Source organism: Diceros bicornis, chromosome 3, assembly GCF_020826845.1.
Source record: "Diceros bicornis minor isolate mBicDic1 chromosome 3, mDicBic1.mat.cur, whole genome shotgun sequence".
In the NCBI taxonomy this organism is placed as follows: Eukaryota; Metazoa; Chordata; class Mammalia; order Perissodactyla; family Rhinocerotidae; genus Diceros; species Diceros bicornis.
In genome coordinates this window covers 34,478,787-34,491,497 of record NC_080742.1, presented here as the reverse complement: position 1 = coordinate 34,491,497, position 12,711 = coordinate 34,478,787, and the positions used below count along the sequence as shown (strand labels likewise).

The 12,711-nt window shown below is 39.0% G+C and overlaps 1 protein-coding gene across 2 annotated transcripts; it reads right to left on the bottom strand.

Annotated features, from left to right (window-relative positions):
* Positions 1-1,011: 1,011 nt before the first annotated feature.
* Positions 1,012-9,366, bottom strand: TAC1 (tachykinin precursor 1). Of its 2 annotated transcripts, XM_058568713.1 has the most exons (7): positions 9,293-9,366; positions 8,694-8,825; positions 7,568-7,664; positions 7,042-7,086; positions 6,524-6,547; positions 4,913-4,966; positions 1,012-1,613 (listed from the first exon to the last, which is right to left on the bottom strand). In XM_058568713.1, the coding sequence occupies exons 2-7, from the start codon at positions 8,814-8,816 to the stop codon at positions 1,564-1,566; spliced, it is 393 nt and encodes a 130-aa protein (XP_058424696.1). In that variant the 5' UTR covers positions 8,817-8,825; positions 9,293-9,366; the 3' UTR covers positions 1,012-1,563. The 2 variants fall into 2 exon arrangements, with proteins under 2 accessions (XP_058424696.1, XP_058424705.1); XM_058568722.1 differs by lacking the exon at positions 7,042-7,086.
* Between the last annotated feature and the right edge of the window lie 3,345 nt (positions 9,367-12,711).

Sequence of the window (12,711 nt, the reverse complement as noted above, 5' to 3'; positions counted from 1 at the left end):
TTATTATTGAATACCATGTTAAACATTACTGTTGCAGAGTGGAGCGCTAGATGACTCTGATTTTCTCCCTTTTGCTTATCATAATATAATTGGTAATATTTAAATGTGTAATAAGAAAAATGAATTTGTTGGAGTTTTTTAAAATCAAATTATTCATTTAAAGATATAAATGTTAAAATATGCTTTAGCTCTCCTGCACCACAAATGGTTTTAAGATTGATTAACAGCAGTCACCAATCCAGGCTAAATCCATGAAGTTTTATTTCACCAAACAATGCTTATCCTGAGTTGTTTTACTGCTTGTCAATATTTCACACTCTCTCTGCAATCAGAAAACTGTTGCAAGGACACTTATCAATCCTTCCCCTTAAATAAATTCACTGGAGCCTCCTTCTGATTGCTCTGTATTTATTCCTGATGCATGTGCTTCTGCTGGAGAGTGTACAACTGTTAGCATTCACAGGCACCCCTTAGAAATGCTGGAAACGGGCTCTTCGTTATGGGGATGATGCCATGTTATCAGCCCCCCATCTTCCTGTACCATCTTCTGATGATCTTGTGGGAGTTTAATTTGGTGTCTCTATTCTAGTGAGACTCACACACTGGTGCATTTATACCTGGGATCCAGGCAGGGCTGAAATGGCAGTGTGCTGGTGTTTTACCCAACAAAGAAATGCATCTTTAAAATAGATTATTATCCTATTTGTAAAAAGGAATCATAGGCATGTGTAAACAGAACTTAGCCTTTACTCTTCGGATTCCAAAATGTAATTTTTTTCCTCCATGAATGATCTCATGCCAAATGGCTAAGCCAAAAAAAAAAAAAAAAAAAAAAATGAGTTTGCGTGACTGAGAAACCAAGATTACATTTTAGTCACTTTACATAATAAAGGGAAATTTAGTAGATTTATGTTTCATTATTTAGCAGCCAAAACAGCTTTGAATATTTTTCATCTACCAAAAGACAGGTTGCTGATTTGACATAAATGTTAAAGAAAGAAAAAAGCCCAATTCTCAAGATATTTTTTCTTTTATTTAAAATGTTAAATATCACAACACATTATACAATAAATGAAGACCTTAGAATCACATTAAAACTTTTAAAACATCTCTATATAGTCACAAAACATGAAACATGCTTCAGGGACACCAATACAGTTTGATACCAAATCGCAGCACATTTTCACCAAGAAAATACATGGAAAAGAACAAGCCCGTGAGTTTCCTCTCCTTGAGCAGTAGCTGACGTGGCTGCTCCCAAGCAACAAAAAGGATTTCTTCCTTTGGAGTCTGTATCATTGACAGGTTTTTATAATTTCATTGAACACTGTGCTTTGTTGAGAAATTATCACTGATTTCTACTTCTGAGGGAGTCAGCATATTAGAATTATAATACACCTTTACAACACATATTGGCACAATATGAAAAAATAAACACTGAGTTTTCAACTCAAAACAACAATTATTATTAAATAAATAATTACTCCTCATAGTGCATGTCTCATTTTACTTTTCATGGGCCATTGACACAAATGAAGCTCAATAAATAATATATTAGGTAGTTTATTTACGTCTTCTTTCATAATTCTGCATTGCACTCCTTTCATAAGCCACTGAGAACAAAGAGAAGGTAAAGAGTTTTTAAAGAGGATTCACTGAGGGAGTTAAACAAATAAAGTTCAAAGCATACAGTAATTTATTTTAAACTCATAATGACTTTTTTCCCTTCCATGGAAGTATTTCTAAGAGTTTTATTTGCACATCTTCCAATCTTTCCTCAGTCTCTATCCTGATTGGAAATGATATAACCAGAGAATTCTTGGTTATTTTGGTCATCCATTATAAACCTGGTGCCCCCAAAGCATATTTCCACAATATATTGCAATGTTGGTTCTCAACAGCTTTCTCAAGCAGTGGCAGACACCCACGGTGATTTGGCGAAAGGACAATGCCTAAAGTAACCAGGAATAGGAGTAGGGTGAAAGCAAAATGTGGGACTTTTATTCTACGACAGAGTCAATAAACTACAGGCCATGGGCCAAATCCAGCCTACCATCTTTTCTTATAAACAATGTTTTATTGGAACATGGCCACACTCATTCATTTATGTATTGTCTGTGGCTACTTTAGCATTAAAATGGCAGATCTGAGTAGTTGCAACCGAGACTGCATGACTCACAAAGTCTAAAATATTTACTCTCTGGCTCTCTACAAAAAAAGATGCTGATTCCTGTTACAGGGGTATCTAATGGTATGAGGGTCTCTTCCTGTCTTGTGGATTCCTTCCCATGATGGGTTGTCTCTGAGACTAAAAACAACCTCACTGTCTGTAGGTAGGGCAACTGTGCCATCTAAATACAACACTGTTTAACTTACCTCCTAGCACCCTAATGGCCTGTGAAAGATTAATCACTGCTTCCAAGGTACTTAACATATAGCTAACAAGTAATTTAAGTACTTCGACTACCTGGACAAAAAAAGCTAAAATTATTATATTGCATTATATTATGTTATACACAATTTCAAAAGGGTCCGTAACCACAAAAGGGTAAGGATCAGACTGTTGTGATCAAAATACTTAAGTATATTTTTCATCATTTTAGCTAATACTTTATACATTTATATTTACACTACAGTGAAACTACTGTGCTTTTTAAAATTCAGTACGCTTTGTATAAAATACTGAATTTAAATAGAAACAGTAGAAAGAACTGTGAAAGATGTGTAGGAATCATGGGTGCCACTGCAAACAATTTTTTTGGCGAGAAGGATTAGCTGAGAGAGAAGGTAGGTAAAGGCTCTGGAGTTATCACTTTCACCTTTTACCACTGAGCAGATGATCTTTAGCATCCACACTCCCCTAAATGGGGTTAAGGATAAGCTGAATGTTTCATGTCAATCATGGATGCACTTCTGGGGTGGAACAGTCAGAGTCTCCAACTGGGCAGTTCTGAAGGAAGGACACAGTCCATTTCTCATGCTGGTTTGTTTATATTAGGAGGATGACTAGCACAAGTTCAGTTCCTGAGAAGCTTTAGGGAATCCGATTCTGTTCCTCAGAGAAGTGAGGTGAAAGCTAATGTAAACTAACCAAAGACAGATTAGTCATTTAGCTGGAGTATCATGTCCTCTTAACTGGAAGCAGTTTCTTACCTGGTCCTTGAACTCTCTCAAACCGAATGTAAGTTTTTGTGTGTATGAGCTGATGAGGGTTTCTCTGGGAAGAGGGTTTCTAGATTTCTCAGATTGTCAAAGGGGTCTGTGACCACAAAAAGTAAGGATCAGATGGCTGTAGAAGGTTATGATTACCTTGTCTCAGCTGATTATATGAAAAGATCTCTGACTATAGATTACATTTTCTGCACATTTTTTTCTTTTCTTTTCTTAACTAAAACGGAGGAGCAAAGATTTTGTCAAATTGATTCTGAGTCATTCCAGTGATTCTATTTATTATTATCTATAATTATAACTTTAAGTACATTTAATAGCATTAAATCTGCAATAAATTGCACAGTATCTATATTATTGTAAAGTTAAGCATGTTCTGAAACTTGTATCAATTCTGGAAACGCAAAGTTGATGACTAATATGATTATCAAGAAAACCACAGTTATATAAGGGCTAGTGTATACTTCTGATACAAGTAAAGCCACTGTGTTTTAAATTTATATTCCGTTTCCAAAAGCTGGAAGAAAATATATATTAATAAAACAATTTTAAGTTTTTCATTGGGATCACTGATAACTTCTTTAAAATTTAAACTTGAGCAGCCCCAAAATTACTGATGAAGAAATACAAAAATAGTGTCTAAATCTGGAAGGTAGAGAACTAATATCAATACTAGGATATATCATTTTTGTATGACTTTTCCAGATAATTAAGCCAGCACATCTTAGTTATAGATTTTCTAGAAACTTGTAATATTCTAAATGGATAAGACGGCTGATGATTACTTTCTAAATAATTACATGATTAGTATTTTAATTCTTTTTTCACTGAAGGTAAAACAAGGAGAATTTGACTAGCTTTCCCATGAAATCTAACCTAAGGACTATTAAAGCCTGAATGTGCTTAGCAAAAAATCAGTCCCTATGAAAATGATGTAGGGGTTATTTAACCTTGAGAATACTGTGATGAATGAGTTAAGAAATAAGAGTTTTCAGATATATGTATGTGTCATTTATATAGAAGAGAGAAACTAAAGAGAAGAAAAGAAATATGTAGCCTTTTGTCAAGTGAAAGAGTTGTTCAGAATTAAAATGGGTTATGAGAATTGTGGCATCCATTGTCTCTAAGGGTTTTATGGCCAGAACTAATTAGAACTCTCCAGGATGATTTAATTGTGTTTCTTTTTGAAGGCACTGGAATGGACTATATTACTCTCATGCTCTCAAACATCCATCAGGATGTTTAGAGTTTGAGCTTCTATAACTTTATGAAGAGCATGTGATTTGTATAAATAGATTTGTTTGTTTTTGTTTATTTATTTTTGTGTTGGAAGACTGCCAGATGTAACGTCTTGTAAGACTTTCAAATTACCTTGGCAACAAGTGAAAATTTGGTCTTATTTCCCACATACCCTCCTCCTCTTAGTTCAGTAAGGTTAAATGTGGCTTATTTAACAGATATAAGGGAAAGAATATTAGACTAGACCAAAGATTCAGGTTAGGTAATAATTAAATGAGGCAGACACTGATAAGGCTGGTGGTTTGAGAGAGATGGATAGTGTGGTGATATTAGCTTAATCAGCTATAAACCCATTCTTGGATTTATTTATTACAATTAGGTTTTTTTTCACCATAAATGCTCATTTTAAATTTATTATTCCTTTTTAATACTTTAAAAACTGTCTTAGAAAGAAAAAATACAAGTAGATTTAAGATACTATTTTCAGTCATTATTTTATACATACCAGGATTTAAAGCTCTTTTGCCCATTAGTCCAACAAAGGAATCTGTTTTATGCCCTGGAAAAATACATTTAGGGGTATTTTAATATGTATATCTTTGAGGAAATAAATTCTTATAACTAGTACCAAAAAAAAAAGCAAGCTTCTGAATATACGCCCATTTAATAAATATATATCTATTTCAAGTTTTGTTGAGCCTGAAGAAATGAAGATTTCTAATAAGTCTTATAAATAACACTAAAACAATACCATGAAAGCACTTCCTCAATTCTATATCTAAATATTAGCAAGCATCCTTTATTCATATTATATTTTATTTGTTTAAATATAAAGTTTTATATATTGTTGCTATTTAAGCTAGCTTTGATTTTTAGGGAGTCAATTTCACATTTGTGTGACAGAGAAATATCCAAGCCTATTTCCTTATGTTACTGAGTATGTTGTATTTCTCAGGAACTGAACCTTAGTTAAGTCAGATACCTTATAATTATAAACTTCTAAAAGGTCACTATTTCTATTTTATTGCATTTTTAAAAAATACTCCTTTTGAAAATGTGTGTTAATTTTGACATTAATAGAGTATATTTATTTCCATTACATAGAATTTTCTACATAGAATTCCCTTGTAACTCAAATCCTTTGAAAGTAAATATGAATGATTTATTTTCAAAGATGAAACCTTTGGGAAAAGTTATTATTTTAACTGTATTAGGAGAACGTCTCTTGGTTTTCACTGTTATTAGTTGAAAATAAAGTTTCTATCTTAATGTGGCCTACTCTGCCGCCGCCCAGTGAACCAAAATCCAAGTCAGAGTAAGTGGACAGTATAATTAAGATGGACCCCAGGGACTTCCTGTCAACTCTGGTTCCACTAACTGGGAAACTGGGATCTAATGGCCATCAAGTGCCACACTACTGCCACCTTCACCCCCCTAAGAAATATTTCACTGTGTTTTGATAGACTGAGGTTTCCCATTCAATTATAGAATCAAAAAACTGCATTTCTATCTATATTTACCTTTAATAAGGATTCTCTACTCAGACATTCACTCAAGCCTCTTAATTGGCTGCTGGATTACCCTACTAAGTGATGTCATTATGGGAGCCATCATACTAAAATGATTTAGAAGATACCTGTAAATGCTTGTTTTGTTTCTGTTTTTGTTTTATAGTGGAAGTGGTGGTTGAGCCATCGGGGAGAGGAATGTGTGGTGGATTTTTACTCCTAGAATTGAAATTCTTATCTAAAACTAACAATTTATAGGAATTAAAGGATTTCTTTCTTTCTTCCCTCCTTTCCTTAGCAGCTTAAAACAACAACAAATACTTAATATCTCACAGTTTCTGTGTGTCAGGAATTTAGCAACAGTTTAGCTGGGAGTTAAAGGATTTTTAACATCATGTATTCCTTTGGTAAGTATGACATGTCTAAACAACAGAGCTTTAAACAATCATGTTCTAGATGTAATATGAGCCTCCTCCATTCTTATAGTGTCTTCATTTAAAATATTAGGTCCTAAGTTATAGTAGAAATAAGATCAGATATTATATAAAGTGGGATTCAATCTAATTTACATTCGCATTTGATAAATGTCAAAATAATTTTGAACTTACTTTTATGAGAGATCGGGCCATGTCCTGGAAGAAATAAAGATAAAATGAGCAAACACAATAAATTTGTTTTAAAGAAACTACATTATATTTTTTTAAAGAGAATTATAAAATAAATTGATTTTTAAAATATGTAACATTTCCCATTCATGTACTATCCTGAGGAATATAGCAGAACCATAAATGCTAACCAAATTATTAATAATAAAAACAAAATATTTCAATAAGCAAAAGGAATATTTTTTTAAGTACTTTCTTTGGGTCACAGATTCAAATGCAGGCCTGTGAGACTCCTGAGGCCTGTTAACAACTGTTGGGCCTACCACCTCTCTGTTTTCTTATAAGAAACACATCTTCATGGAGGGCCACCCATTTGATGCTCAGGAGAGAGACAGATGTAAATCCATCTCGGTATTAAACAAGCATAATCAAGAATCTGTATTTCAGCCCATAAAAGACTTTTTTCACTTTCCTACATGTGCATTCACAATAGTAAAATAAAGATTTATAGAAATGTTTACCATAAAGAGCCTTTAACAGGGCCACTTGTTTTTCAACTGAGGAATCTGACAAGAGACGAAGTGACATTAACTATTTACACGTTCCACTGATGGTGAGATGAATTCAAGGAAACTGAATATTTCTATCATGACACCAGGAAGCTAATCTATTCTAACCCCAATGGTCTATAATCATCTTCCACACGCACCTAGACCTTTCTGAGTACTACCCCCCGGAGGCCCCGTGCCTTCTCCCTCTTTGTCAGTTTGGATCTTTAGTCAAGGGAGCATTTAGCTAAGGTTGGTTCCTGTTCTTGGTGGTTTGGGTCTCTAACATTGTGAGGCAAGCGAAACGGATCTCTCCCTCCCTCCGCGGGCATATGCGAGTGTTAGCGAGGTGCGACCCAGAGGAGCGCCCAGGGAGTTACACCTCTTTTAGGGCGGAAATCTCTACCCAAAGAGCAAGAGAGACTGGGCTCTGAGAACGAGCGAGCAGACAGGGCGAGATGCCCGGAGACACAGAGAGAGGGATAGCTGCCCATCTCACCAGCATCCCGTTTGCCCATTAATCCGTAGAACTGCTGAGCCTTGGGTTTCCGGGCGATTCTCTGCAGAAGATGCTCAAAGGGCTCGGGCAGCTCCTCCTGGAGGACAGATGTACGGACAAACCGGCGTGTAGTCAACCAGCGCGAGGATCCCGGAAACCCGGGTCATTCCGATGGTGAGCTCCAACCCTGAGCGAACCTCGGCTCCCGGCAGTGAGGCCCGCCCCCGGGGCCTCGGGGAGGCGAGGGGAGGCCAGGCTTCCCCAAGGCGGGGCTGAGTGGGTTCCAGGCCGGCCGGGGTGCTCCCTTTCTCCACCCTTCCCCGCCGAACTCCTGCCCAGCGCCGCTGCCTCCCCCAAGCCCTGCCCTTGCGAGTTAGCAGGAGGAGCAGCGTCTCCCAGCCCTGCGCGCTTTCCGCTCTTTGCTCCCATCCCGGAGACCTCAACTCATCTGCAGTGCAGCCCCCTGACTTTGTCTTGACTCTGTCGCCAGTTTTGGAGCCGCCTCACCGCCCTAAATTCACACAGGTGTGCGTTGGGTGGGGAAGGGTGACAACGCTTTACAAGCGACCTGCACGGCGCGACTTTGTTCCCGCTAGGCGCGCTCCCTTGCACCCATAGTCTGTGAGCCTTGTAAAGGAAAACTTAACGACTACGTCCTCAGGTCGGTAAAATGTCAAGGCAGGAAGTTAGCTTCCCACCCACCTACGCCCCTCTAAGCTCCCAGCGGCTCACCCCTTACCCCGCTGATGCCTGCATCTGGCGCGCCATCCTCTGCCCCTGCCTAGCGTTTCCAAACGCCCGGTCCTTGCAGCTGGACTGGAGTCCCCGAATTCCCGGTTACTCAGGGATTAAACCTTGTGAGGTTTCCAGCCTTGTTAGGATCCCGGGCTCCTCAGGGAGGGCATCATTCCTCCAGGGAGTTCCCGAGACCCGACGGTGCAGCCCTCGGGAGGAAACTTGGATGGTGGGCACAAAATCTCGTGCGGGACCCAGGGGATGGCATTCCTTTACACCTCTGGTGGCTGTCGCGGTGCCCGCCAGGCTAACTAGGTGCTACCGCGGGGCGAAGGCGACAGCTCCCGAGCCCAGGAAGAACGGCGCAGGCCGTCTCCGGGCCGGGTCTCACCTTGATCTGGTCGCTGTCGGACCAGTCAGACCAATAATTCAGATCATCGTTGGCTCCGATTTCTTCTGCAAACAATTGAGTGGAGACGAGAAAAAAGACTGCCAAGGCTATGAGAATTTTCATGTTGGATTTCTGGAAAGAGTGGAGAGAAGAGACCGAGGATAGTAAAATATATGTATTGGAGGGCGGTTATCCAAGAGTTGGGGGTGCATAATCCTCGGTCCCACAAAGGAACTCAGGGCCCACTTCAGTCCCACAAAGGAACTCAGGGCCCACTGAATCACGATAAAAAGCCTAAGGGCTAAAGGCCTGCCGGTACCCTTTAGGAAAGAGAAGCATGCCCCAAAGCTTCTTAAATTCCCTTCTCCCTGGATCCCAACTCCCCCAGCCCCCAACCCACTGATCCACACCTTCAAGCCAGGAACCTCTGCAGGTGGAAGACAAAGAGGGACACTGGCATTTGGAATACCCGTCTCCCCTCTGTCCCCCCACTCACCCCCCACAGTCCCTCGCCTCAGCGGCTCTTCCAGCGCGGCCAGCAGCCGCCTGGGAGCCATGCGCGGTGCGGAAAGCCCACTTGGCCCGGAGCAGGCACTTACTGAGGCGGACAGGCCCGCGGGGTTCCTCTGGCCGGTCCGAGCGCACGCCGGGCGCTCCGCACTCTCGGTCGCCGCGGCGGTGGAGGGGAGGTCGCAGCGCGCTCTCTTGCCTGCACCGCGCGGCTCGGTATTTATCCGAAGCTCGACCAGCCTCGAGACCCACGTGACACGCTCCCCACGCGACTTTCTGCTCAATATTTAATTAGCCGCCTCCTCTCCTTTCGCTTGCGTCTGATTGAGAGTTTCCGAGACGGTAACCCGTCGGTGCCCATAACATCTGGACCCAATTGGGTTCGAAATGACGCACATTTGGGAAATTCAAGATCTCGCCATCCAATCCCAAGCGGCCAGGCTTCTTCCGTCTGCAGATCTGACGCCCCCTCCCCTCTCCTTCTTCCGAACGGGGTTCCGTGACACCTGAGATTACTCATCAAAATGGGGCAAAGTGACTCATTCCTCGGACTTCGGCAACTTTTCCGTCCCTTGAGACGTCAGGATAAGTTGCACTTTTAAGGATGGCCGAATAACTTCAGGTATTAAGATGTCGTCGGAAATCAGGCTAAGGAAGGAGCGCTTCAAGTGGGGAGGGAGGTATTTTTTTCCCCCTTCTATTTCCATCTGCAGAGTGTCTTAACTGTTTCTGAGATACAGCATCTTTCTATGAGCAGAACATCCTTCTCCCAAATCAGCTAGAATACTGGCGTTTCTTTAGCTTTACAAAAGGATTTTCAGTCCCGTAGTATTTCAGACGATGGCAGCAGATTTATTTTACATTTTGGAGAAAAGGGAATTTAAACGTGGCGTTGTACGTAGAACTTTTATATCAGTGCCATTCTAGGATATCTTTTGTTCCAAGCTTGCTAAGTCCTCTTTCTTGCCTAATCCGGAAGCGGGGGTTGGAAGAGGACGTTTTCCCTTCTCTTCTACCCTTTCTTGCTGAAGACTAAGACACTGGCAAGACGGTGTACGGGATCCTTGCCGGGTGTCGTTAAAGGACTCTACAAATCATTCACAGATTTCTTCTGTATATGAAAATAAGGGTAGTGAAGATGCTAATTGGGCCGTCGTTAATAAATACCCTCTATACAGAAATCACAGCTTTCCATGAACCCATGAGTTTGTCTTGCAGATACATTTCTTTCATTTCAAAATGAATTAAATGACATAGTGTCTTGGGTGGAGTTCTTTTCTTCTCTTTACTTAGTATTATATTTTTCAATTAATTCTGATGTTTTTAGTATAGTGCATTAAGGGAATAAGTTTTTGCAACTCGTTTAAACCAGTATTTTTTTTCCTTTAACATTTGTTTTTCTCTCTTAAACAACCCTGAATTTTGAAATTTCCATGTGTCTATCTCATTTCTTTAGGCCTAGCTTCACAATGTGAGGCATTGTATTCTTTGTTTTTATAACTTTTTATATGGAAAATTATAAACATACACAAAAGTAGAGAATCATCACTTGAAAAAATTTTCAGGTTTACCTATAAACCCTTCCTATTTCTCCTCCACTCAAATTATTTCTAAGCAAATCCCAGACATCATTTCAACTGTAAATATTTCAGTATGTATCTATAAATGGTAAGGCTTTTTAAAAGTAAAAACAGAACCATGTCATTATTCCACCTAAAAACAACGTAAAATAATTTTTTACAACGTTAAATATCCAGTCAATATTCAAATATTCCTCATTGTTTCAGAAACCCCTCCCCCCTACAGTTTAATGGTTAAAATCAGAATTGTCATGAAGTCTATGCATTGCAATACATTCGTACATCTCTTAAATCTCCCCTAATCTATAGTTCTCTCGATCTCTTTCTCTTGTAGTTTGTGAATTGGTCAGTAAAGTGTACTACATTCTGGAGCTTGCTGATTGCCTCCTAATGGTTTCTTTTAATGTGTTCCTCTGTCCTGTCCATTTCCTGTTAATTGATAGTTGTATCTGGAAGCTTAATCCCACTTAGGTTCAGTTTTCCTGACAAGGCTACTTTCTATGTGTTGTCAGGAAGCACATGATATCTGTTTGTTTCTCCTTTTGAGATGTTAGCAGCCACTGATGATCATTTTCTAGATCCACTAATTCATCAGTACTTTCAAAATAGTGTTATTCTGATTTTATCATTCATTTTGTATTTATTAGCTGGACTATTTCTTCCGTATAAAGAGAAACTTGTTCCTCAACAGCTATTTGGTTACTCCAAGACATGGTTAACAGAGGAAAGATGAGATAAGTGCTTGATTACTTCCCTTTACCAATTTTAAAAATAATGAGTTGGTATATGGCCTTTCCTCTCCCATATTTAGGATTATTATGACCTCATGGATTTAAACACATTTGAAGTATTTTAACCCTTCAAAGAAGGATAGAGGCAAGCCGCCTTCTAACTGATGCTCCAATTATCTCATTTGTTGGCCTGCAGATGACTTTTCAAATTGGTTCCTGAGACATTTGATACCCCTTAAATAGGCTTTAAGGGGTTTCTTGTTTTTTGGTATGACAAGATATTCCAGGTTTAAGTTGTGCATTTCCTGCCTCGGACCTGCAATTTGCATTTAAGGAGCTCTTGTTTCCTTTGAATTAGAAATGATAATTAGAGACCATAAACTGGGCATTATGGGTGCACATTGCTACTGAATTCTTTATTGTTTCAAGACCTTTTCAATGAATACAGCTGAAAATGTGTATGTGTATGTGTGTATATGTAAAAATAGTGAAAGTATACTGACACTTTGTATTCAAATCAGGATACTATAGGATCTTTCCTTGACCTCTTCTGTCTTCTATCCTTGACCTCTTGCCTCTTTTCTTCCATGACAAGAAATCCAAGTTCCCAGGGACATCAACATGATGACTCATTTGCTTTATCCCAATACACAATGCCAATATGGTCAACAATATGATTATTGGAAACAGTTTAAGGGTTTTTACGTGTAATCTTTAGGATATATCATTCTAGGTATGTTCAGCCAACTCACTTTAAAAGTTCTCTCTATGGGTATGCTACAAACTCTTACAAACATAGCTTCATTTGCTCATTTTGCTCTTGAGTTTTAGGGGTTGCTTTTTAAATTTAATTTAACCTTAAAATTATGTAAAATACATAATTCCAAACTCAAATATTCAAAAGATAATGCATTCAAAGAAGTATAGCTTCAATCCCTGTCCCTCTACTCTTTTCCCTCTAGTAACCATTTCTTTTTAGGTTTTTAGCTTATCCTTCTATTATTATTGTTATTTTAATATCAGCAAATATGTATTCATATCCTTCTCTGCCTTGTAAAATTTCATACCTAAAGTGGGGCATTTTAGATTAATATATATATGTTTTTTGTTTCTCAGTTACCGATGTGGTTTATGAGGTAACAATAAAGACAGCTATTTCACAATTTCTTCCCTTTAGCCCCAGGTAACTAGTGTATA